General features: G+C 40.3%; 1 protein-coding gene across 5 annotated transcripts; it reads left to right on the top strand.

The window, feature by feature from the left end:
* The first annotated feature begins 810 nt into the window (after positions 1–810).
* Positions 811–23822, top strand: PANX2 (pannexin 2). Of its 5 annotated transcripts, none has more exons than XM_067289973.1 (4): positions 811–1317; positions 1859–2159; positions 19945–21396; positions 23339–23822. In XM_067289973.1, the coding sequence occupies exons 2-4, from the start codon at positions 1934–1936 to the stop codon at positions 23695–23697; spliced, it is 2037 nt and encodes a 678-aa protein (XP_067146074.1). In that variant the 5' UTR covers positions 811–1317; positions 1859–1933; the 3' UTR covers positions 23698–23822. The 5 variants fall into 5 exon arrangements, 1 of the variants encoding a protein (XP_067146074.1); XR_010883213.1 differs by lacking the exons at positions 811–1317; positions 19945–21396; positions 23339–23822 and adding exons at positions 8345–8414; positions 11682–11814; positions 12263–12364 and having other exon boundaries at positions 2080–2159; XR_010883214.1 differs by lacking the exons at positions 811–1317; positions 19945–21396; positions 23339–23822 and adding exons at positions 8345–8414; positions 10990–11814; positions 12263–12364 and having other exon boundaries at positions 2080–2159.
* The last annotated feature ends 3239 nt before the right edge of the window (positions 23823–27061 follow it).

Below are 27061 nucleotides of genomic sequence, written 5' to 3'. Positions count from 1 at the left end.
TAAACAACTTGGCAATAAGGAACTGGGACCTGGATCTTCTGTCTGACTGCCATTGCTGCTGGCTATGATGCAGCATGCATGTCCTTCGATGCACTGTGGTCCAGCTTTTGCTGAGAGGGATAATAGATACTTTGCCTATTCCAGAGACAGACAGGTCAGCCTCTGTGAAGATACAGGTCTGACTCCCTTTAGGCCGAGGTAAGCTGAGAGCTGTCCTCCTGATTTCTAGACAAGCTCTCTAACCCTTAGGCTATTAAATCAGGTGTAACTAACCCTACATAAGCTTTAAAAAGCGAGCAGCTGGAAAGGTTTCTGATAGGAGCACCTAATCCCCACAGCGTCCACCAGCCGTCCCTTCAGGGAACAGTGTGCTCGGCCGGAGGTCTCCGCTCTTCCCCGACCACCACCCCACTCAGCCTAGCCCCCGCGCTGGAGAGACCCCGCCGCACCGGGGCCCGGGCTCCCCTGCGCGCAACGCGGCAGCCTGGGGAAGGAGACGGGAGCCGCGGGCTTCTCCTGCCGGGGTCACCGCCCGCCCCTCCCGGCTCCTCCAGGCACCCGCAGAGCCCCCTCCCCTCCCCTCCCCCAACCATGGCCCCGTCCCTCCGCCTCCTCGCCCGCCTCAGCGCCCCTCTCCCCACAGAGACCCACCACAGGCCGCCGTGACACCCCCCCCCCCTCACGCCGGGGCCGCCCGCCCCCGCCAGGACCCGGCGCCCGCGCGCCCCCAGAGCGGCACCAGCGCATGCGCAGTGCGGCCGCGCGGCGGCTCCTGCAGGGACGCTGCCGCTGCCGCCGCCGCCGCTGCCGCCGCCCGGGCTGCCGCGAGCCGCCGCCGAAACGTGTTGCGCGCCCCGCGCTGCAGCCGCTCTGTGTATCGTGCCTGCACCGATGCCTCCGGCCGGCCGCGCACCGCCCAGCCGCCCTGCTGCTGCTTCCAGCTGAGCAGGCTCCAGATGTTCTCCCCAAAACCTTAAAGGACCTCTGCGTTCAGGCAGTTCATTCCGGTGCTGCTCTCGCCTCCTCCTCCTCACGGCTGCTGCTGCAAGCCCCTTCTTGAATTGCTCTGCACGTTACTGCTGCTCGGTGCAGACAGACATTTCCATGCAAGCGCCAGCCACCCGCTGCAATAACAAGCATCAGTACATCATTCGCCTCCCGCCCCGAACCCGGAGCTATTTTATTACTTGGGGAGGTGCAGGGACCTTTTTCCGGCAGGGAGGTACAGTGTAAGTTTTTTTTGCAGCTTCCGCTGTTATTTACAAGTCATCGTTTTGTTCACCATCCCCTGGGAACCGAGGAAACCAAAGTTGCCAGGTAAATGCCCTCTTCCTTGTCTGCAGCACTTTACCAGAGGCAGCTCCAGTTTTTCTTTACTGCATGACTGTTTCACTCCTATTATATAGCATGAATTGTAAAGCGGAGGCTGCATTTAATTGCATAGCTGTCACTGGTTAATTCCTTTTATTGCCCGCCTCTCATGACATTTCTTTGCAGAGCTCTTTAGAGGCTGCATTTTATCGCACAGCTGCCGCTGCCTGACTCCGGTTGCATTTGCCCGCACGATTTCCTCCTGCACTCCTCTGACTGCATCATTATTTCGGCCTGTTTGCAACTGCTCTCCCGAGGGCAGCGGGGAGGCGGGGGAGGGTCGGGGCATGCCCTCGGAAGGCAGCTGTTGGCAGCAGAGCTGCGCGCAGGACCGTGCAGGATGCCGGGGATAACTGCAGTCTCAGCAGGGGCAGCATCCCGGCGACCTAAAGATGGTGCCGCTGCCGCAGACCAGCTCGACGGCACCTCCGCGGGCTCGCCGCCGGCCGCGGCCCTGCCATTACTATTGTCGGTGTTGTCCCCGCAGGCCGGGCGGCCGGTGCCCGCAGCAAGCCGCCCACCCCGGGGAGGCCCGGCGGCCTGAGGCCGCCCGCCGCCGCTTATGCAACACATCATCGATAACCACCCCGACATGGCCACCGCGCTGCTGGCGGGCGAGAAGCTGAAGGAGCTCATCCTGCCGGGGCAGCAGGATGACAAGGCGGGCGCGCTGGCGGCTCTGCTCCTCCAGCTGAAGCTGGAGCTGCCGTTCGACCGCGTGGTCACCATCGGCACCGTCCTCATCCCCATCCTGCTCGTCACCCTCGTCTTCACCAAGAACTTCGCTGGTAAGGGCAGCGGGCCGCCGCCAGGCCCTGCCCGGCCCCGTGCGGCGGCACCGCCCCTCAGCGGCCGCGCGCGGGCGGGCGGGGCGGTGACACTCCCTAACGGCCGTCTTCACGGGCGGGGCGGCTCCGCCACGGGGGGCCACATCCTAACGGCCCCCAGCGCCGTGACGCCTCGTCTTCACGGGCAGGGCGGCTCCGCCACGGGGGGGGGGGGGGGGGTCACGCCCTAACGGCCGCCAGCGCTGAGGGGGCTGCGAGCGCCTTTCCTCGCAGCACTGCCTTTAGCGACGGGGATCCGCGGCCCCTTTTGCTCGGCGGGCAGCCCAGAATCGCTGCAGGGAGCTCTGTGGAGCAGAGGGAGTTTTCACTTTCCTGTGACAGCTGGCAGCCAGTGTGAGTGGCCCTGTATGAATTTATGTACCTTATCAGGTGGATCTTAGATGGATCCAGAGCTGAGCCATGGCTGATTTTAAGCATTTTTCCTAATGTTAATTCGGGCATGCACAACATGTGTGTTTAACTAGCCTGCTAGGTAAAGATGGATGCTTTTATACAGACTGATGCAATGATTACATACAGGCACATACATATTTTGTCATATTGGGATAATGGAAATCACTGGTATTTGTCCCAGTTAAAGGCCTACATATTGCATACAGGCTTTTTTACACTTAAAAAAGCCCACTCTGATTGCCTGTCACAGCCAGTGTAGAGGCCTTCCAGTCTAGGAAGGAAGTTTTAAGTCTTGATGAACTTTTGAAAATGAGTGACCCAGTAAATTGTTAGGTCTACTTTCAGGTCATTAGCACAGGGTATGAATAGTGTGTAGTTTGTGAAGTATCAGCCTGATGAATGGAGCTACTAGATTGTGACTGCATTTATTGGATTGCCACAAGGTGCCCTAAAGCTCCATACTGAAGGTCCTTGTGAAATTACTAGCACTTAAATATACAGGATTGACCTTGCAGTCTGTAGCCTATATGGTTAGTGGGAACTGGCAGTATTTAGTAAGAATTCTGCTGGACTAAGCATATCAAAATCAGACCCTTGTTTTCCATGCTTTGGGATCAACTTCTAATACTTGCGTATCCTTGTTTTCGTTATGAGATGTGATTACACTACCTGGAGGAATATCTGCTTATGCACAGAGTCTTGGTGGAAATTTTTCTTAATTGTAATTAAAATATTTTAAATATGTACCTCATTTTTTAAACTTAACATTTACAGCTCAAGATCTTCAGCAACAGTTAGTGGTAAGAACCTCGTTTTGTGAGTGGTCATCTGGAGATGACTTAAAGAGGGCAGATTTTCAGGGGGTGCTGAGCTTGTTGAACCTCTGAAAGCTGTCTCCTTATAGTGACTGAAAGTCAGAATGCAGAGTCACTTTTACAGATCTTCAGTGTAGAATGCAGAAGTGTTTGGCTGCCTTCTTCTGTTTGGTGTGTGGAGAAGTAAACTGTAATAAAAAGGCAATCCTTCAGAAGGTCATGCGGGTGTATACTTATGTATGTGCCATCATACTGTATGAGATTTGCAGGTTTGAATCTCTAATGATAACCTTGGGCACAAGAAAGGGCCCCCCTTCATGTATGTGCCTTTCCATAGTGTGGATTTCCTAACAGAAATGCTTTCAGGACTCACTGCTTGTGTAGATAGCAGTAATGTGCTCCATATGAACAAATTCTCAGAGAGCAGGTTGTGGAGGAAACTGCAGGTCCGAGACTGAGTTTTATAGAATAGATGTCCCTCCGCAAGCCTCAACTATGGCCCACACAGGTATATGCAAGTCTACTGATTTTACTCACTACTTGCATCTGCCCATATTCCTGCAATCGGGTTTATTTTATGCTGTGGAATACTGCTGTCTAGGATAACAGTTGTGACCTTAAATGTACCAAATTTGTTTTTCAGAAGTACCAAAAGCAAAATCATTTAAGCCTAGTCACAGACTTTGTATGCTAATTTGACCCTAGAATTATGAAGCAGTAACCTGTGATGTCCTGACAGGACAAAGCATTAAAGCTTTTGGAAAGCTGCCTTTGGAAAACTGTAGGACAACATTTTTCTCTCATATGGTGTCATGTGGTTGTTCAGATAATCTACAGTTAGAAAATAAATATGACAAAAAGGAAAAAAAGATACTCTACAAGAGAAAAATGGAGCGGACAAGAGAATGTAATACAAACACTGTAAGGGACTGATGAAACTATGCAAATTCCTTTTTGAGGTGAAGTCAAAGAGCCCAGGATTAGGGAATTCAATCCTGCTTCCACTGAGTTCAAGAGCAAAACTCCTACTAATTTTAACGTGACCTGAATCAGGTCATAATTTCTCTGTTACCAAGATAATATTTACTCAGACTTCTTCACTAAGCTAAACTTGTCCAGAAACAGTTAAGTATAGTAATAACAACAATCCTGCTGAATACGTGTTTATTCTTGATCTGCAGTTTGTGTTGTGTTTCACCTATGCACTGCCACTAATCATTAAAGAATCTAATTTTGTTTTCTCGCTTTGGATACAGCTCCCTCTGTGCAATTTAAGTAATACGTATGAAAAGTGTGAACTTTGCTGGCAAAATTGAGTGCTTTTCCTACTGCTCCTTTGGTTGTGAATACCATAGTAGCTTCCCAATTGTGTGTGTGCCATCAGTTACTGCTTCAGATTAGAAAATAAAAACTGATGCTTATTTTATTCCTATTTCTATTAATGATATTCAGTGCAAGCCATTTAAGCCACCACCATGCCACTAAACTGAAAATAATACCCCTTTCTGGGTTCTATCCCATATTAAGTAAACTTCGTTGGTAAAGCTCTTAGAATAATGTGTGTGCATTCAAGACATTAATGTAGTGATCAAAAAGCAGTGGTTTCTCACTATCCTTAACTTAGCATCAAGCGTCTGCATGATTAGTGTGTAGAAGACATAAAGCCCTCTATACTTCTAATCTACCTTGGCGTTTATGTAGTAAGATCAAGCTGAGTTTAAAGAGTAGTCAAAATCACCTGTACAAAGCAGTAGAACAAGTGTAGTAAAATCTACTTGACTGAGCAGCTTGTGCGTCTTGCACTGGTAGTGTGCAGAAGGAACCCTATCACAGTAAGCCTGGGTATCCCAGTGCAACGCTAAGCCTTCTGGCCTAGAGACTATTATGAAACATATATGAAATCACAGTTCAGTCTCAGAACACAAGAAAAAGAAAGAATGTATTATGGTAGACATATTTATTTAAAAGATGATAATCCATTAACAGTCATAAAGATTATTATGTCTATTGTATAACTTATTATATACTATATATATTGTATATATATATATATATAATTATACTATATACTATAGAGTTCCCCTGTGGGTGAAGATAAAGTTATTTAATTACATTGTTTTAATTCCATCAGCAAAGTGCTTGTTTAGGTAACACATTTGCTATTCATGTAAGTGATTCATTTGTGCTCATATTTAAGTGTTCTGATCTTTACATCACCTTTGAGAAATTAAACCATGATTTTTTGTTTCAGTAATTTTAGTAGCATAAAAGGCAAGACCTATTTGTTTAGCAGGTACTGATCTGAAGCAAATGTTGATTTCCTGAATAAATCATAATCTAGCTGAACTTCATACATTACAAAAGACTTTAAATTAGGTATCGGACTTTTCTTCCATTACATGTATCCTTATGGTCTGACTTGATGTAAAAAAAGCAGACTGTCATCCTTGGTTCACTTTTGCCGGATGAGAGAATCCGTAATGTAATCAAAAGTTTATCAGGAGCTGAAATCTTCTTTCCAAACTTCACTACTACATGACAGTGCATTGGGGGTGAAATTCATCTCTCTGCAGAGGGAAAGTGTAAGTCATATACATCACTTGCTCCTGAGAGGGAAATTCAGGATGCATAGGGGTCAGTAAGAGTTTTGCTGTTGATTTCAATGGGACCAGGATTTAACTCTAATGGCTGAAGTGAGGTTCCTTCTTGCATAGGCCCTTCTGCAAAGGAATGAATACTGCCTTTCTTTGCACCTCTAGACTTGCTTTCACAAGAGAAAGTCCTTCAGCTAACCTGTTACACTACCATTACTGAGTCTCCCAATTCTCTTTTAATGTTTTTCAAGCAAACCAGTGTGATTCCTAGAAATAATAAAATATTTCCATGTGCCATATTTATACTGGGCATAAGATATTCATAGAGTCATTTGGGAACAATAGTCAGCTTCCTCACACAGAGAAAGTCTATATCCCAAAGGAGCACCCACAAGAGAAGAAAGATGCTGTCTCCCTTTCTAAAACTCACCCCCCCAACCCCCTGGACAGACGTCATACAAAACTAGGACATCTTGTGTTTAAGGGCTAGTGTATGTTGGCCTTTACTTTAAAGAGGAAAGGTTTGGATACATGATTCTCTGATTCAGTGGATGGACAGTATTTAAATGGAATCGACTTTCCAAAATCATAGGGCTCCAAGTTCGGATTAGAAGAATGCCTACAACAGCCAGTATAGGCTCAAAGAAACCTCTCCAGTAGGGATGTCCTTGTTGAGAACAACAATGTGCATAGTTGATAGGCCCAAGGGAATTTGCTTGATTTTGTTATGTTTTCTTTCAGAAATTACTACTTTAAAGTTAAAGATAACAATTTATTTATTTAAATATGAATGCCAATATGTGGATGTTTGGACCCTTTCAGATGTTTGAATTTCTGTCAGAACAGTCGCATGATCCTAGTCATACCGTATATAATTTTAAGCATCTGCTTGCAGCATTCACACAAATTCATATGTGGTCCTTTTAAAAGGTCCATGCTTGTATCTGATTCCTCAGAGGCTTGATTTGTCATATCTGAAGATTTTACATACAGAAGCCTTGTTGTTCCTAGGCACTTTGAATGGTTATTTATACCTGTGCAACTCAAGAGTAAAATACCACCAATAATCTATCAATGGAGAGTTTTGATTTTGTATTGTCACTTTTCTTCTTACATTTTAGCTGTGTTGGAGCCTGCTGGATTGTTTTCTTTCACGTGATAAAGGGTTTGGGTTTGTTTTTTTTCCAATTTCTTTATAAAGAAATTATTTAAAGTGTCTTCTTGCTAAAGCAGACTTGTTCCATATTAAGTTAATATTTACTGAAAAATGATAAAATACCAAACTTTAATTAATGATGTTAGTAGCTGAGGCTCTAAGATATGTAGTTCCAGTCCAGCCATAGTCTGTAGCAGTGTTCAGCAATTGTTCTTAGATTTGATGTTACAGTATCTTCTATCAAGAGATGGTCCTGTTGGGGAAGTTTGGATCTAGATCAGAAGAGACAGATATTTTAAGATACACATATCCATTTTCACTTACTTTCTAAAAGGCCTAGAATGCAGAGTATTAGACTGTAACATTCATTCTTAGTTTGAAGTGGATCTGTTTTGTGTCCCATGTTTTTATTCATCCTTTCATCTGCTCTGCCCATTTTTCCCATGGAACCAGTACACCAAACCACAGCCATGAGTAGGACATTGTTGGATATTTAATGCTTGTCTTCATCAGCAAGTGCTGCTTTCTATCCTCTATGACCAGCAACAATGCTACTGACAGCAAGTGGCAGCCTTTTATAGTGAAACTTCTCACGACATTTGCTGAAATTCCAAGAGACTGTTCTACAACCCAGTAGAGTAAAAAATACTTGGTCTTCATTATGAGCAGCTTAGTTTGTTTGCATCATTTAATTTTTTTACTAAGTGTTTTAAATATTATTGCTCAGTGTTGTGCTGCATTCAGAAACAACAGTATCAGTGATGTCTGTGGGAGGTTTTCTGCTAAGGGACCAAAGAGAGGTGGGCCCCAAAGGAGAATATGTTTTGGTCTTCACAGGATTGAAGTGTGTTGTTACCCAGACTTTCAAAAGCTTTGGGATTGATGTGACCAATTACAGGGATTGCTAAATCGTACCCATCTTGTACAGTGCCTTGTGCTTGTGCTTTTAGTTGCAGTGAATTGTTCTTTCTATATTGCAGTCATGTTTGCTTTTCCCTTCAAAGCTGTTAAACACCAATACTTCATTAAAATAGAGCAAAACAGTCAAGATTTTATACTTTAGTCAAAAGTCAAGCTTTGGCATAGGTTTTCTTGCTACGTTTTTAAAATAGTTCCTACAAAATACCAAAAAGTTGCTCATACATACTGTATTTCTATGTCTCCTAGCAGTTACGTAGCTCAGCCCTCTACACCCTTCTGCTAGAAAAGTCTCATGAGGAAGTAATGGAAGGAGACAGTAAGTTGAATGGCTGATGAGTCAGTTCAAGTTTTATGTTTTATTTCCTAATTTGTAATCATTGTGCATAAGCAATGCTTATTTCACTGTGTAGTACAGCATATGCGTGCGTTCAATGTCTTTTTATACATTTCACCCTACAGTATGTTTAAAGCAGTACATGTTGAGGATTTCTGTATTATAAAATGATTTTATTTTGTATTCCAGTCAATTTTTTCTAATTCATACTTCTGTTTCAAGTTGTAGGCAGCACGTTTACATATGCTCACTTACCTGACTTACCTGTTAGATGGCTTTTGAGCTTATTTTCCATTTTTTCTTTCTAACTGCACTTAAAGCAGCCTATAGTAGGAAAGTGAGGATGACATTTTTCCAAATGATTATTGTTAGTGCTAAAAGTATGAGGCCAGATTCTGTTATATTTGCATAAGGACAGTTAGATGCAGAAATTGGTTCTGAGGTGATATTACCTGTGATATGAGAATTTAAGGAGTCTCTCAGTATTACATGTGTTTAAAAGGACTGAAATTGTACAAGCAGCCACAGGCTGGCTGTGGTTCGGCCACTGTCTGTTCGCACTGCTGATGGAATTTTGCCCAGAGAGTAAGGACAGTTACACCACACACACGCACACCCACACACACACTTGTCAGGAGCTTGACTCAGTTAAAGACTTGCAGTTACCCAGTTGAGTGTTAAATAAAAAGGTAACCTTGAGGAAATGCATGAACCTCACATCTGAAATAATTCCACTGTAATTTCTAGAGGCCACAGACGTTTTCTGTCTTGAGTTCCATTTCTCAAAAACTTCATTGATACATACACATCGTCTTCTTCTCATATGTACTTTGGTGACCCTGCCTGCACTATTAACACGTCATCTTCTCCAGTGTCACATACATGAAGAGATCCAAAACATGGATGAGGTTTATCTTAACACATATTTTAAAATAACTTAATTTGAATAGATGTTCAGAAAAATTTTTGTTTAAACACTGCTTAATTCATTCATCTTAGTCAGGAGGAAACCTTGTGTAGCAAGTTTGAGGCTTTTTTTCAAAGCTATCCAGAAGGATTTTGAGGCTTTTTTGTCACTAAACTAGATAGAAATTATGCATCCATGTTCTAGAAGAAACCTCAGCTTGTATTGTTTCTTAGAGCTGTGAAATATTTCAAGAAGAATCAATATCATCATGGAGTTCCTTGGGTTTTGTCAGCGTTAAAAATGACTGCAATGAGCAGTTTCAGTAGGTATACATATTTAATTACAAAACTAGGTTATTTCACAGTAGACTGGCATGATTCTTGTAGAGGTTCCCTTTGTTTCACATAATGGTATAGGTTTTATTATAAGAAAAATGCTGAAATGAATGCAGGTATTTCCATCATAATGGATTTTGTCCCAGTCCTATATTATACTCTTGCATTAGAACTGGGAAATACAAAATTCATTATGATAGCAAGGTTTGGGGGTTGGTTTGTTTTTGACTGGCACCATACCTATCATACAGACTCATAAGAAGTTAACAAGAGCAGCAGTGCAGCCAGGTGCTGAGATATGTAATGTATTTTTGCAGCTTGGAGCTCAGTGACTATTTCCAGAGCATTTTAGTTATATACTTAAGTAATTATTTTTGCATTTTGGAGTTGAGGTACCTTGTCTTCTGCAGGATTTTTGACCTCTTTCAGGAGGGCAGGAAACTTCCACAATGGAACTGTCAGAGTCCCTGGGACCCTTGGGGGCTGATGCTCATGGCTAGATCAAGCACAGCTCTGATACTTTACAAAATCCATTTTTTTTTATACGTGGAAGAACCAGTTTTCCAAAGAACAGAAGACCAGTCATCTCTGACTCAGAATTACTACGCTGTTAAAATAACATAATTATTTAATGAGCTAATTATTTGCATTTTTCTTCTTTTTTAATATGAAGTTTTTGTGGTAGTATATATATGCCAAGAGGTACTTAACACAAGCCGTCTTTATCATTTCTAATCATTAAATAACAATAATGCAGTAGAACAAACCTGCTGTTTCCTGTGTTTGTATTTTGCACTTGACCCTTGGATTAAGAAGCCACAATTGTCTATGTATCATTAGTTTCACTGAATTTTCATAATTCATTTCACTTTGGCACTTATGTGCTTTTGCAGTTTGTTTTAGGTGTTAATCTGGTCTGCATTATCACACTATCTGAATGCCTGTGTAGTTATTTTGAGGTTTCATTACTGGAGGGGAATTTTAGAATTACCCCAAAATATCGTTTTGATCTTTTGATAACATTAAAACATTTATTTTCCTACAAGATTGCTTTTACCCTTGTAAAGAAGATCTGTGCATCACCAAGATTCCACTTACCTCCTCTTATTAGGACTATTCATTGTAGAAGTAATTATTATGCAGATCTCTTTGTAGGGCTACCTGCATAACTGAATTTCACTCATTAGACTTTGATGAATGCATTCTTTTAAATTCATATCTAACCTTCCCTCTAATCTTAACATAATACAAAGTAATGTTATATTACAGAAACATACCTTTAGGCACCAATATAAGCAATGTCATTTCCTTCCAGGTGTTTTCTGTTTTCTTGCAGAGCTATGTTTAGCAGAGGAAGAAATGCTTGTAACGAGATTCAACAGCACAGTCACTATAAATAAACTCTCTTTCCAATGATGTTACCACCATATTGCATGGCCATCACGCGATGGATGTTAGCTCATTATTGAGGAAACATTCCTCTGTAGAAGCAGCCTAAGGGATTTCATTTGGGAGTTTCTGCACCTTCTGCATAACAGTTGCCATTTCTGAAATAATCTTCTCCCATAGACTTCCACATAATCAACTAAGTAGGAGTAGGTATCTTTCTTTCCTGAATTAGGCTGGCAGACACTTCAGCGTACTAGCTATTTTTAAAAGAGCTAATGTCTATTACATACAATGAATATAGTCCTATAAATTTATGTACCTGTTAGGAAAGTGCATTACTAATCTAGTGACTCTGCAGATCCAAAATACATGCAGTTCAAGCAGCAGTCCTGCAAGGGAAAAACCCCAAATTGTAAATATGGGGACATCTACTGCTGTCCTTACATTGCAATTACCCATGTGGGTAACCAGTTACCTATCAGTCATTGAAACTGCTTATCTACATTTCATCCATTATGACTAAGCCTTATTGAATATGGGCCATTAAAACTTGCAAGCAGCAGTGGTTTCCTGTCTCATTTTTAGGGACTTTCTTTTTAAGATTTTTTTCTTAAACAGGACAAGTGGTTTCAGAAAGTGAGCAAAAAAGGCTATACCTTACCTTGTTGATCATGGAGAAATTTGTACCTTAGGAGGACTTCATGGGCATGGAACCTATATTCAGATTTGGAAAGAATATTCCCTAACAAAGGTAAAGGTATTGTCTTTTTATTTTGATAAAAGTAATAATACTTAATAATTAGATTGCTAACTTAAGGCTTAGTTCTGTGAATGCTTTATTTACTTACTCATATGAGTAAACTCAGTGAGTTAAATAGGACTGTATGACTACAGTTGATATACACAAGTAATTTCAGGAATCCATCCTCATGCTATACTAATATTCTAACCTTTAAATACCCTTTAAATAAAGTAGTTGAAATAAACCTGTTAAATTAAGGGAGTTTTTCCTTTGGCTTTGAACTAATTTGGATATTAGTGAGCATTTGTTAAAATCACACCCAAAGGAGAGAGTTACATATTCTTATGGAAGTTTCTGGCTGGGATGGAAAATTTGGTTACTGTTTAGAAAACATTACACTTTCTTAGACTACATTTTCAACCTTAATAACATGAATGTTTTTGTTCTGTTTTTCCAGAGAGAAGAGGATCCAGGACATTCTTCTTTTCCCTTCAAAAATACTGAAAACTACTAAATAAATTACATCTGTTTCTCAAAATAAACACTTTTTGCTACCTGCTTTTTTGTGCATTCTTTTAAGTACCCAAGGTGAATGAAGTATGTATGTCTGATTGCTTGCCCAATTGTGACAATGTAGGGAAGGGCAGTATAATAGGACTGTTCTTGTCAAATACTATCATTTATTGCTGAATTCAGAAAGCTTCTCATTTATCTTGGCTATTAGAAACTTGTGCTCAAGAGTCAAACACTCTGCATTTCAGTTTTAGCCGCTGCATATACGTACACCCAAATAAAAGAAAGCGTCTTTGTGGTAGTGCCCCATATTTAAGGGAATTACGCTTCTTTACTATTGCCCAGTGAGGGCTTGGTCTTATAGGAAGCTGAATGCCTTTGTTTTTTTCTGACTGCACTCGTTGCTCAACACGAGCAAGTTTAGTAGAAGTATTTACATACATACATACTGTTGACTTGTGGTTCTAGTCCGACTGCCTGCTGTAGGTGCCAAACTTTGGCACTGCCACACCCAAGTAGTAGGCATCTGATCAGCAGGGAAGTTCAGATATCCTACCTAAGTGCTGAATTTCTCCTTACGGTCAGTGGAGAGGACCTTCCAAAGAATGCTTTAGAGGACTTGACTGAAATGCTAGCTTTTCTTCATAGGCAGCTTGGGCGCCTTCATGAGGATGATTTAGTAGTGCTGCTCAAGAGGGCAGAAAGCCAACTGGTGGGAAGCACTAGACTCAGGATGAATCTGTGTAGACACTTAACTGAGGTCTCTAGAGTCAGTATCTCCTCCCCAGTGGAGTTCTGCATGAGGCTGTCTGATAGAGTCAGGGCATGAGGGTTAAAGTGCTTGCTCAGGAACTGGAAGATCTAGGAAGTCTGGCAGCCTGTTTTTCAGAACCTAAGCTCCATCTCTACTGCCTGCACCCAGTCTAGTGCCATAGTGGTCAGGCTGTTTACTTTCAGATCTTAAAGAGCTATCTCCACAAGAGACATGTACTTCTGTCTTGGAATAGTCTGCACAAGGATTTTTAGCTTTTTCATTTTTCAAATATTTTTTCTGAAAACTGGGTTCCTTTTTTTTCTTTTTTCTGTTTGCTGTTAGAAAATAGTTCTGTTACTCCTACATTATTGAATCATTGCTGAAGAATACTGAATTCATGGAATTTAGCCAGAAGATTAATGAGGTGTGCTTTCTTTTTCCAGAGTAAATTCTAATAGCTGGAGGTCACAGGAGACATACACAATTCGTTATTATGGTTTATAGTTTGCTTTTGGTGAATGTACTTTATTTCATTGGGAATATTATAATATAATATATATTATATAATGTATTCTTTTTTTACTTTTCAAGGTCTACTGAAAGCCTTTTAAATATATTTTCCATATTTATTCAAATAACTTTTGACTACTGCTTCTAATAATACTTTAGAAGCTTGAAATTGAACCCCCTATAGCACCAGTCCTTCAAAGAGAAATGCACATGCTTAATTTTATGCACTGTGAGTAATCCCATTGGCTTCAAAGGAACTGCTCAATGTATAAAGTCACTTAAGTCTTTTTCAGGAGGAGGGCCTAATTTTTTTACATTATTGAATTCTAAGAGGTTGATATTGTTATATTCTATTTAAAAGGATATATGAATGTTTATGCTAGATAAAATTCACCCTCTTTTCCAGGAAGACCTGTAAAAACTGAACTTTTTGCAAAGACAGAGTAAAGGAGAAGGACACACATCTACCAGCTAGACCATGTCTTGGCAGTGTCTTCTCAATGTACTGTACACGAGCTCACTTTTACTTTGCTAGGTTAATTTTTTTTTTATAGGCAAATACACACGCACACACACATGCAGCCTCCTTGGTGGACTGTGCTGTTGATACCTCTTCCTTCGGATGAGATGTAATACTGGGACCTGAACTCCAGCCATTTATATTGTAATGCTAGCCTTCTAGCTATATTTCACCTGAAGTGTTCCTGATGCCACTGGCCATTGCATTCATTCTTGGGAATGGCCACTTCTCAGAAGTGAAAGAAGTGACTCCTGCATAAATCAGAGCCATCCTTGTCAGATGTGACCTAAAAAGAAAATTCATCTTGAGGACAGTCAAGCATTGGGAAAGGTTGCCCAGAAAGTTTGTGCAGTCCCCATCTTTGGAAGTTTTCAGACTGGACAAAGCCCTGACAAACCTGATCTGAATTTGGTGTTCATCCTACTTTGAGCAGAAGGTGGGATCCAAGGTTCCTTCCAGTCTGAATGTGATTCTGCATTGGGGTGTAACTTGATGCAATGGTCTAAAACAGCAGTTATCACATTTTTCTGTTGTTAACTCCATTTCCAGATCTGAGATTGATTTTTGCAGTTGAACTTTCACAGGGGTTCCAGCCCCAAACCTCAGCACCACAGCCCCTCATTCTGCTGAAGTATATGGAGGCTGGAGACTCAGTGAAAGAAGGTGACTTGGGATGGGAACAGAGTGTAGACAAGGGAGCATATGCCTGCTGAAAGCCCACAAACATTTCCTGGAGCCTTTACTAAAAGTCAGCAGATTGGGCAGCTCCTAGCTTCCATAGTTTACATTCACTCCTTCCCCCCATACTGTGTGTTTAGATTCCTTCCAAGCCAGAGTTTTTTGAGCACATCCCCTTCATTCATCACAGACCTTACCTCAGCTATCTTCTCCCAACCGTGTCCTCTATTCATTCCCATTAAGTGTGCCCTTTGTGCCACAATATTTCCTGCAAGTCATTTTTTTCTCCACTTAAGTATTTCTTAAACTGATGGGATGAGATGGCACAGAATGTATTCTGGTAGAGCATATGAGAAAGCTTAGCTGTCGCAGGATTTTAACTTTTTAAGTGACGTAACACAATTATATTAAACACTGACTAAATAATTCTACTTTGACTATTTCATCTTGTCTGTATGTCCCCCAAAATTGGGTGAGATCTCCTCCATACTTTATTCATGAGACTAGTGTTGAGGACTTCTAGAAGTTACTCATGTGCACAGTGAGCAGGATAAATGTATTCATGTATAACTGTTGAAAACATCTGATGTAGTGCTGCTGTGATGGGCTAACAGTAGCTAAAAAGGCAGGCTAAACTTCCTAGTATGCATCTTTATACCCAAGTCAGTATCAGATAAAGTATAACATACTTTAAAATATATTAATATCAAGGATTTTTTCCCCCAATGAAGTAGTTTTATTTGCACAGCATTAGCACAGACTTACTTATTCTCTTAAAAATTGTTCAAATGGAACATTCCTGGGAATGACAGTGACTGTAGGTAGGTATTACTAAAGGCAGGATTTGGCCTTAGGTATTATAAGTGATTTTTTTTTCTGAACAATTGTGTTGAGCTTGATCTGTTGGCATGTAGTAAGTGAATTTGTGTAGGTAGACCTAAGGGCAGACTTTCAGACTTTGAACTTAATGAAATTTTACTCTGAACATCAGCACTGATAATCTTGCAGTAGGCCATTACATTTAATACAGAAATGTTTGGCTCCTTAGCATTCCAGCCCCCAATAAGAAAGGCAGGTTAGTTAGGCAGTATTTTGTTATTTTCTGTCTGGGCTGCAGATTCACGCATGCACAAGTCACAGATACATCTGTGCCTTGAACACTCTTTTCATTATTGTTTGGAACTAGCAAAAGATTGTTTTGGAAATGATGACTTTACTATCCATTTTGCTGTAGGAATTTCTGTCTGGGCTCACAAGAATATAGTCCTCAAGGAGAGTGGCGGGATGGATGTACTTATGTGCTCAAATGTAGACAACACTCAGAAGGAGACCAAACCCCTCAGCCATAATAATGTCCCCTAAGCTTTGCAAAAACTTTCCTTACAGCATCTTACTCTACTGTCTTTTCCTATGCAGTTGAATAATTCTGCCATATGCAGTTAATCTGCCAGTCTTGCATGGGGGATAGCTGCATTTCATGGTGGCTGGAGTGATTATATGAAAGTTCTCAAATTGCTTTTAGGATTTTCAGGGTCAAATATGAGTATCCGTAGAAATGCTCTATATTCATGAATATAAAGTTAAAAGCAAATATTTTTTTTTGTATTGCATGATCCAGCATCAGAGCTATGATTGTAACACTCTCATGTTACATATCTATCAACATAGATGTTACTTACCTATCAAGAGAACATTGTAAAAGAAAAAAATATATCTGCTGTGCCTTTTTGAAACTGAATGTGGGTTAAGTAAGGCCCTCACCTAAGTGAGAGCTGTATGTGTGAGAAAAACTTAAGAATTACTCCCCCATCCTCATCAGATCTTCATGTTGAGATCCAGCTATAAGTTACTGCTGTCTTTCATAACAAACAAGATTAATTATTGACACAGTGCTTTTCTTTTTCACTTATTCCTGACTGACACAGATTGCAGTAGGGGAGAAACAGGTTCATACCCTCCTATGATAGGATTACACACCTTCTTGGTGTTAGATGCTTGGTTAAATGCATGGTAAAATGCTGCCATCACCTATGAAGGAATATTCACAAAAACTTGATGTTTTAAGTGTCAATTTAAACTATGTTTAATCTTTAAACCAGGTTTAAATGGCAGTCTGGCTTGACAGCCTCTGTAGTCAGTGGAGAGAGAGAGGTGATGGCTAAACTGGGCTCTTTCTTTGAATCACTTACTGGAAGGGCCTTCCTTTCCTCTTCGTTGTCTAGATAAATAAGCTTCCCAAGGCTGATGCTGTTTTGTGAGTCGTGTCCTGTGCTGAGAAGGTTAAGCTAAACTCACCTCTGAAGTAACTTTACCAAAATCAGTGACATCATTAACTGACAGTGAGTTTGGCTCAAACATTTTAGAAACTTGTTTAAATAAAATTGCCTTGTAACCCTGCCCCCATCTCAGTAAGTTCCACTGGCTTCACTGTGGATAGAGTTTCATCTGAAGAATCTTAGTATTTACATGGCTCATAAAGAGAATCATCAAAGTAAATAAATATGCAAAGAAAACATTAGACTAGTATCAGAAAACATTAGACTAGCATGAGTAAATAACAAAACATCGAATAAGAATGGAACACCATGCTTATCCATCCCAATAAATTACAGATTTCTCACAACTTAACAGGTAATGGGAACAGCTAATGAAAATACTTAACAGAGGAAAAGCAAACAAATTGCTGTAAAATGGCATTTGCTTTCTTTACTGGACTGGACAACCCCATTTTTGAAATAGCCTCTATTTAACCCGTTCAGTCCAAACCAGAGCTGTGTTTTTCACGGAAACAGCGGAAAGGAACAGAGTGCAGTTAGTATCTAAGCAATCTGTCCAACATAAATATAAATGTTAAGTTAAAATATTTTGATTTGTTTCCTTTGTTTATTTATGAGTTAAATAATTTTTTGATTGTTGCTATATATTTAAAATTTTTGCAGGAGTCACCTCAGCTTTTCAGGCCTCAGTGAAGAGAATTGATCAGTTTATTTGGTAGTAGCAACTGATACATGAATCCAAAAATAATCTATATGGATGCTTTGTATGAACGCTTACATGCAGTCTTCCCAAGTATTTCTGATGCTGAAATTCAGGAGAAATGAACCCATGTATGCCACAGGAAACTTATTTTTATGTCGGCAGGCTCCGATAGGCATAAGGACACCCAATTCAAAATATTTCTGCTTATCAGAAACACTCCAAGCTTCTTTGCCTTTTTTCCCCATGGGAACATTTTCACATAGGAATCTACTCTGTCTCCTGGGAAACTGTACAGTAACTCTTTGACAGTAGGAGTTGAAATTTTTTGTATGCATCCCTTCATGGCCAGCAATGGGGCAGTATGCAATTACTGAAGACAATCAGTGTTTTTCTTGTAATAGATGGCTGTGAATATACAAAAATTAGACTAAATGGGAAGTTGTGTAACATTAGAGTGCTTTAAGCTCTTCTCCGAGAAAGGTCAAAGCTAGATCATTTTGAAGTAGTCTTCAAAAGTGATTTTAAAGAATATATGGGGCTTATGTTACATGTTGTCTTGAATAGTATCATTTATTCTAAGAACTCTGTCCAAATTGGTTATATCTTTAGAAAAGAATCTTCACTGAATCGCTCAAAAGGAAAAGCAATTTTTTTGCAGACCTGGTGGGTGGCTCAGCACATAAGCAGATCAGGGAATATGTTTACACCTTAACATTTCACCAAAGCACTAGTAAATGCTTTGGTTTTGCTTGAATATGAGAAGCAGTTGGTCTGGTAGGGAGTTCTCTATTATGCCAAAAGGATTAGGGATTTTTTGCCTGTTTGTTAATTTTTAATATTTTAGTTATTTTTCTCAAATGTCTTTTTATTATTTATCTTAATGATTTGTATTATTAAGAGAACAGTACCACCACTTTCTTCAATAAGCTGTTCTTGATCTGAATTGTAGACTGCGTTCAGAACTGGAACAAGCTTGGTGTTCTTGAGCCATTCTAAATTCAAAAAGGAACATGCCTCTTCCTGTGGATCTCACATTAGGAAAATTTTTAAAGATATACCAGAAAACTGTAAAATCTATCCCCTTTGTTCTACCTACCATTAAAATACAGTCTTCCTGTTTGGAAAGCATGTTTTGATAATAGTCATTGCTATTTGAGCAGTTAATACCACTCTAGCTTTCACAAGTTTTTCCACATTATGTTCATGTCTGCTGCTAGAAAAACATAATTACATAGGAACATAATCTATCTATTGGGTCAAGACAAATATCCTTTTAGCCCAATATCCTGTCTCTGATGGCAGCAAATAGCAAATGCTTAGGAAGGAGTATAAAAGTAGACAAGCATATGGTATTACTTTCTTTGATAAACCCTCCCACCTTCCAGCAGCCTGTGGCTTAAAGATGTCCTGAGAGAAAAGTTGCATCACTATCTGTGTATTTAATAATCCTTGCTATGCTTTTCCTTCCATTATTTTGTCTGATCACTTTCTTGATCCATAATACTTTATGACAGCAATTTCCATCATTTAATTGTACACTGTGTAAAAAACAGTGTTACATATTTAAATGTAAAATTAAATATTCACAGTGATAAATACAGTTAACAGACCAGATTCTGTCTTTGAATGTGAAAGTGTTAGCTGGGATACAGTTGACTAAATGCATATGTGCCTTTAAGTTGCAATTTTTTCTACCTTATCCAATGAGCAGACTTTGTTAATAAGGATTAAACATATTGCCTGCAGCTATAGCTAACTAACTATTTAGAAGAGCATTTAGCTGGAATGGGCCTTAAATTTCACTTAAATGAGCCTTTCAGTGTTTGCACATATTCTAACATAACATTCTCAGTTATTGTATAGTGGATAAGAGTATTAAGACTCTTAGCTTCCCAGAGTTAGGCTGCAGTTTCTTAGGATATTGTTCTAGGAGAGGTAACTGACCCAAAATACGTAATTTTCACTAACATTTATAGCTCAGGTTCATTATAAAACTTTCAGGTAAATAGTTTTGCCTGGAGGCAAAGGCTGTTGTATGTAGACTGAGCTGTCTAGTAGACATTGTGGGCTTAGTGGTCATGTAAAGATACAGAAAAATAAAATTGATGTAATTTGAAATGTTTATTTTCCAGAGCTCCTTTTGTAGATTAAATGCACAGCAGTGACTTTTCTCTCTGTTATACAGAGGAGCCAATATACTGTTATACACCACACAACTTCACCCGCGATCAAGCCTTGTATGCCAGAGGATATTGTTGGACAGAACTAAAAGATGCTTTGCCAGGAGTTGATGCCAGCCACTGGCCCTCCTTGTTTGAGCATAAGTTCCTACCTTATGCACTGCTGGCTTTTGCTGGGATAATGTACATTCCAGCTCTGGGCTGGGAATTTCTGGCCTCCACTCGACTCACTTCCGAGCTTAATTTTTTGCTTCAGGAGATTGACAATTGTTACCACCGTGCAGCTGAAGGGCGGGCACCAAAAATAGAGAAACAAATCCAGTCCAAAGGCCCAGGCATCACTGAGAGAGAGAAGAGAGAAATTATTGAGAATGCAGAGAAAGAAAAAAGCCCCGAACAAAACTTGTTTGAGAAATACCTGGAAAGAAGAGGACGAAGTAACTTTTTAGCTAAGCTTTATCTTGCAAGACATTTATTCATCATCTTTTTAAGCATCATACCAATTACATACTTATCCACCTACTATGCTACACAGAAGCAAAATGAATTTACGTGTGCACTAGGAGAGCCTCCAGACAAAACAAGCAGCTCCAAGTTGCACATCAGAGTGAACTGTAAACTGCCATCTGTCCAGCTGCAACGGATTATTGCTGGTGTAGATATTGTTCTCCTCTGCTTTATGAACTTGATAATCCTCATCAATTTAATCCATCTCTTCATATTTCGCAAGTCCAACTTCATATTTGATAAATTAAACAAAGTTGGAATAAAGACCAAGAAACAGTGGCAGAAGTCCCAATTTTGTGACATCAATATTTTGGCCATGTTTTGTAATGAAAATCGGGACCACATAAAATCATTAAACCGTCTGGATTTCATTACAAATGAAAGTGATCTGATGTATGACAATGTGGTACGCCAGCTGCTTGCAGCATTGGCCCAGTCCAATCACGATGCCACGCCAACCATGCGTGATTCAGGGATCCAAACAATAGACCCAAGTGTTGATCCAGCAGACATCGATGCTAATGAACAGCTCATCATTAAGAGACCAAGAAAGAAGATGAAATGGATCCCAACTACCAATCCACTTCCTCAGCCATTCAAGGAGCAGCTAGCCATTATGAAGGTTGAAAACCATAAACCTGAAAAGCCTAAACCTGTGCGGAGAAAAACAGCAACTGATAGCCTTATAGCTCCTCTGTTAGAGTCCACTGCAAAAACCTCACAGCAATCATCAGCCCATAAAACCGAGTCAAATGCCATCCCAAGTACAAGTACTGAAAAAAAACACACACGACACTTTTCCTTGGATGTTCATCCATATATACTTAGTAGTAAAAAACCCAAGCCAGAGATTCAAGCAATCCCCTCGATGCCTACGTCAAAAAGCCAAGAGGGTGGATTTTTAAACCAGGAAGAGAATGTCATAGTACATGTCACCTCCTCCCTCAAAGGTACAGTATGTCTCTCCAGTATGACCTCCACAGACCATAATTTTCATAGCAATCTGAACTCAAAGCTTATCATCTGAACTGTTTGACCTACCTTACTAGATTTTGGAATAGCTAATAATATTAGGACTTGTAGGCCTCAGAAGTAGTGGTTCTCTCTTTCCTTCTCTCTGTCTGAATACATTTTATATAGAGTATAAGCAGTATTACAGGTAGAGCTGTAGAAAACAGCCTCCCTTCTTTGTGCAGGTAATTTTCCAAATGTAAACAGATTTTCACAATTATGAATGTGGTTGTGCCTTTGCCAAGGAAATAAGGAGGATTTGGCCTCCATGATACCCTTCCTGCTCTACCAGCACCTGGAATATTTCAAATGTGCCTTAATTTCAAGCCATATAGAAAAGGCCATGGTAGATCAAACCAGGAATCCCACTTGTCCCAGTACTCTGACCAGCAATAGCCACTTCTTAGGAATGTTGCCTGAAACTGCTAAAGAGAGTTAAAGCTGCCTGTAAAAAAAAATCCTCCTTAACTACCAGTCCTCAGGGGTTGGCCTGTGTTTGTCACCTGAGGGATTAAAACTCAGATAATTTATATTGTTTTTCAACCAAGAGACATTTTAAATTGCCCTTTGTCTTCTGTATGGACCAGAGAGTGGATGGTCCAAAATGTGGGTGCTGGTCTGGGATTCAGGAGTTCTGCTATTCACTTCCTGTGTGGCCTCACAGGAGACACTCTTTCTGTGCCTCAGTCCCCTGTGCCTGTCTTGGAAATCCTATCCCTTTTCTGCCTCAAAGGAGTGTTCCAAATATATCAAAGATTGTGAGATGCTAGGATGATGGGGCAAGCCATGTAAGCACTAAGAACAGCAACAGAACAGAAGATAAACTGATAGACAGGTAGATATCTTCTTGTTTATTATTGTAAGCTACTGACATAAGAAAGAAGAACTATGCAGTTGAAGTTATAGAAAACTTTGTACATACTTAAAGCAATGGCTCTCATCTCATTACAAGCTAAGACCTCCCTTTGGGCCTCGACAGACTGACAGCTACCGTCACCCCACTGCCCAGCAAAGAAGTGATTTGAGGTATAAAAGTTTCTGTCACTTCCAAATCCTTATGCTCCCTTAGAGCCCTCCAATTCCCCAATGTGCATGTGAGCTATTCTACAGTGTTTTGTAGCCAGTCACCTGCTCTGATTTCAACTCCTCAAAACTACTGGGGTTTTCTGGTCTTAATTACCTTGATCTAAATTAGCGCTTGAATATTTTACATTAAGAGCAAAAAATAATTACTGTAGTTTTGGGGCTCTGTTAAACTCCCCATTCCCTTTAAAAATATTCAGCTTTGCTTTTGAGTTAGACCAACATTACAGTCCATCAGGTAAGGTAGAGCTCTAAATTCTAGAAAGAGACATCAGTTAACTACAAATTGCTGAGTTCTTTCTAAAAACTAGTGGCTTACAATATGTAACCACTATTTTTTCCCATTGAAAATACCAGTTTTTTGTATTCCATCTTGTGGATTTCAGCATTCATATTGTTTGTCAAAACATTAAATCATAACATTTATAAAACACCCGCCAGAACATAGAGGAGAAGAAAAATACTTTTCAGTTGCTTTTTGTTCGTGTTATGAAAATACCATTCATATATGGAAGCATGAGCATGCATAAAAAGAGAGTGAGATTTACCAAACCTGTTTGTTGTTTGTCCTATTTCCCTGAGTTTACAATCCTATTGTTATGAAACAGTCCTGTTGGATTTCTCAAAGGCCCCAAGAAAATTCATTTTGGGGTCTGGACCCATTTTCAATGGGTCTTCCATTGAAATCAGTGGCAAAACTGCCAATGACTTACTGGTTCAGGACGCTACTCTGTGATGGATTGGAAAGGATGGTGAAAGACTACCCATCTTTTTACTGGCTTTTTTGTTTTCTTTTAGACACCCCTCATCCTGCGAAGGAGATCCTATACTCATCTGAGACATGCAGAACTGTGCCTGCTGCCGGAGCTTTTGTCACATGTAACCACAACCACATAGCCACACCTGCTGCTACAAGTATGACTTTGAATCAAGTCAAGCCAGAACCAACACCTGCACTGAACTGCAACCCAACCCACCCGTTGCTGCACATCAATACACTGTATGAAGATCACGAGGAAGAAGTTTCAAACGTAATAGACAATGGTATCCACTCACCCACTGACACAGGGGAAATCCTCTCCATCCCTACCCCAAAGCAGATAAGGTTGGCCACATTTGATGAACCAATGGCAATAGTGAGCTCTGTGGAGTACTGAAGACCACAGCTGTCCAGCTGCGCCCTCATGGCCAGGCCCCAGACCACTGCAGTGCAAACCGTGGTTCCCCCAGCAATGCAATTCACTGCATGAGAGCATGGAGAATTTTGCATACAGACTATAGCTTTTGGTAATAATACCAAACAGTTTTCCAGAATCACATCATGAGCACTGTCAGTCATTTGCAAAATAGAATAAAGAAAATCTGGTGGACATACACCTACAACACCAAGACAACCCTTAGTTCTAACTATAAACTATAGCTTCCTGATTTAAATGGGAATTAGCACAACTTCTGAACATTAAGAGTCTGATGTCATGCCACAGTAATTTTAGTGAGCATTTAAATCCTTTGTATTCAGAATCACTGATCAAAGTTGAAACAACATGGAGGTGAGGTGTATCTTCTGTTGTAATGGCAGCAGTTAAATAAGAGGTTTTTTCTAAGCAGAGGGGATTTTTTTTAATTCAACATTATGAAAAAGTTATATGCAAGCAAAATTTTTGTTTGTTTCTTTAGCTCACTACTGTTGAGCTTGATGGAGACTTAGCTTAAAGGGCCTTACTACCACCAGCATTTAAGTGCAAAAAGAATTGATATACGTCAATTTCTTGCATTTATAAATGAGAATACCTGAGGTATACCCTGCCCTTTAACAAGCTTATATGTTTGATGGAAGATGATGAAATGAAGAGTTTATTTTTTTAAATATATTTTACCATGGGAAAAAATTACTTTAATAACTTTTCAAATCAGGTGTTGCTTTTAACAAAATGGGTAGACGAGAGTCATTGTAGCTGCTTATTTTTTCATAGTGTATTTATGAACCAGGTTAGAAACTTTCATGGGTGCTTCACTGATATGAAAAATCTTACAAAGGTTGTTACAAAATACCTTACAAAATATGAAACCAGCAAAACTCTTCAAATAACACACAGTTATCAAAGTCTATGAATTTAGGTCTGCAGACTTGGCTAGTCCCTGATCCAGCAAACACTTAAGGCCATGGATGTCACTGAGTCAACTCATATGTCTAAAGTTAAGCACATACTGAAATGGCTTTGCTGGATCCAGATTCTAGCGCAGGCAGACAGTAATCCTGCAGTATGTGCTATCACTCTGATTCAATATTTGCCTTCCTTGGCTCAAAGCACATCTTCATGCCCATCTTCCTGTAACTTCAATATTTGTGATTTAATAGAAAACTCTAGTATAAATAAAACATCTATTAAAAGTGTATCATGCAATAACCATTCTCAGCAAAATTATAGTGAAACAAAAAGTGATTGTGTTAAAATAATATTCCTAGCTGCATTCAAAATTATGGACTATGTGTGTTTGCTTCAAAATTATGTATAATGGTAGAAAAAATATGCAGCACAAATACGGGACTGAAATCTTGAATTTATTTTTAATTTATTACCTCAGACATGGATATATGATACAAGTATTTAATGAAAATAGCACTGAAAATAAATACATATTATTCTGAATATTTTAATGTGTACTACTTCCTAGCTTAACTACCTACAGCAAGTGGAATTCTATTAGTAGTAGTAGATGGGACATATAAAACCACTATTCCCCCATATATTATTTCAGCTATGCCCAACCTTTTTGGCCTGAAAAGCCAAGTACCAAAAGGGCAGCAAAGCACAGGACATGTACCACAGCTTTGAGAGGGAGCTCTGGGAACAGCTGACGGATGTGACTGTAACTTCCAGAGGTCTCAGTGGTGCATGAGTGGGCTGGGAGTGACAGGGCCCGGGAAGCTCTGCCCTGGGCGACTGGGAGCTGCTTGCTGCATAGCCGTTGCTGCACTGTTCCCTTGCAGAGCCCAGGACTTTGACGTACCCAGCAGCCCTCACACCAGCAGAGCCCTCTAAGTGACATAGCCCTGGGATGGGCAAGGTTTTGAGCTGCTTACAAGCTACCTATGGCTCAAGGGCTGCAGATCAATCTCCTCTCTTCTGACCCATTAGAGTACAAACTCCAGGGTGTTTGGCGTCACTGTCCTCTGCATACATGACTTCCTAAGTAGTTGCTAAAGCAGCGTGAAGTTTTTAAACTACAAATATGCACTTGCATAGTCAGGGCCTAATTCTACCCCTTGTACACTAGCTTTCTCTAGCTAGAGACCCCAAGAGTGGAGTTTGACCCATGAAACGACCGCAAGCAAGGTCTCTGCTCTGCCTGATGAGTAACTGCCACCCATTCGGATTCATTTGAAATCAACAGCACATCAAGACTTCAGAGGTAAGTTGAATGTACTACTATCTTATATTCACACGGACATGCAATTCTGCAGTTAGAACTAGTTTTTCAGGCAAATTAAAACCATTATAGTTCAGTACTTCTTAAATGCCTGTAAAAATTTAGAAAAATTATGGAAAATTGTCTCAAGAAAATCAGGAACCCATTAATAAAAACAGTGAAAGAATAGGACTCTGAGGCCAGATTTAAAGAGATGCAAATCCTTTATGCCACTGTAGTTTCAAGTGTCTGAAGTCTGTGTGCTGAATTTCTTCCTGTTTGCAATAACTCAAATGACAATGTTATATATGCATGAAGCAATTTTGGGGGTTGCCTGTTTGCTCTCCGCTTGGTATCTTACATCATTGAGCAAAAAGTCAACCGTGTTGGCCTGTAGCTAAAGTTATATACCCATATATGCATATACCACTAAGTCTAAAAAAAGGTAAGGATCCAAACTTCCGTTTGTAGTACATTAAAAATAGCTACATTCAGTGGATCTTCATGACACAAAAAATGCAGGGCTGGATTTTTGGGCAGATATACATACCAATATAATAAGAGTGTTTCCTAGGAATGATTGTCCAGTAAAGTTGCACATGCCCCTGATTCATTCAAGATCAAGGCTGTGTGGACATACTGTCATTCTCAGTGATATTGCTGAATTCTGCTGAATTAGGATCTGCTGGTACTCTTTTAGAAATCAGTATCACACTAGACTAGACTGACTTAAAAAAAGAAAGAAAAGCATATAGTTCCTCATCCCTGGGAACAAACCAGGAAACAAACTAAAGTCAGAGAATTACCATTTTACTTACCTTTCCCTGCTGTGTTACAGGATTGCTGCACCATCATCTTTCACAAGTTGGAAGCTGTGGATATACAGCACACAAAGTTGCGAATGCTTACACACTATCTACTTGATAAATGCAGGACGGTGGTTCAGACACGACATTTAATAGAGCAAGCAAGCAGAGAGTGAGTGTAACTTAGTCTTGGCTAATGTGGGCTGGATATCACTGATGAAGGCACATAACAAACATCATCTTGTTGGAGGACTGAAAGGAAAATGTCTGTGTCCTACTCAGAGGAAATTATCTGAACTAATGA

Source organism: Apteryx mantelli, chromosome 1, assembly GCF_036417845.1.
Source record: "Apteryx mantelli isolate bAptMan1 chromosome 1, bAptMan1.hap1, whole genome shotgun sequence".
Classification (NCBI taxonomy): Eukaryota; Metazoa; Chordata; class Aves; order Apterygiformes; family Apterygidae; genus Apteryx; species Apteryx mantelli.
The sequence above is the reverse complement of the archived record's forward strand: the minus strand, read 5'-3'. Positions and strand labels throughout refer to the sequence as shown.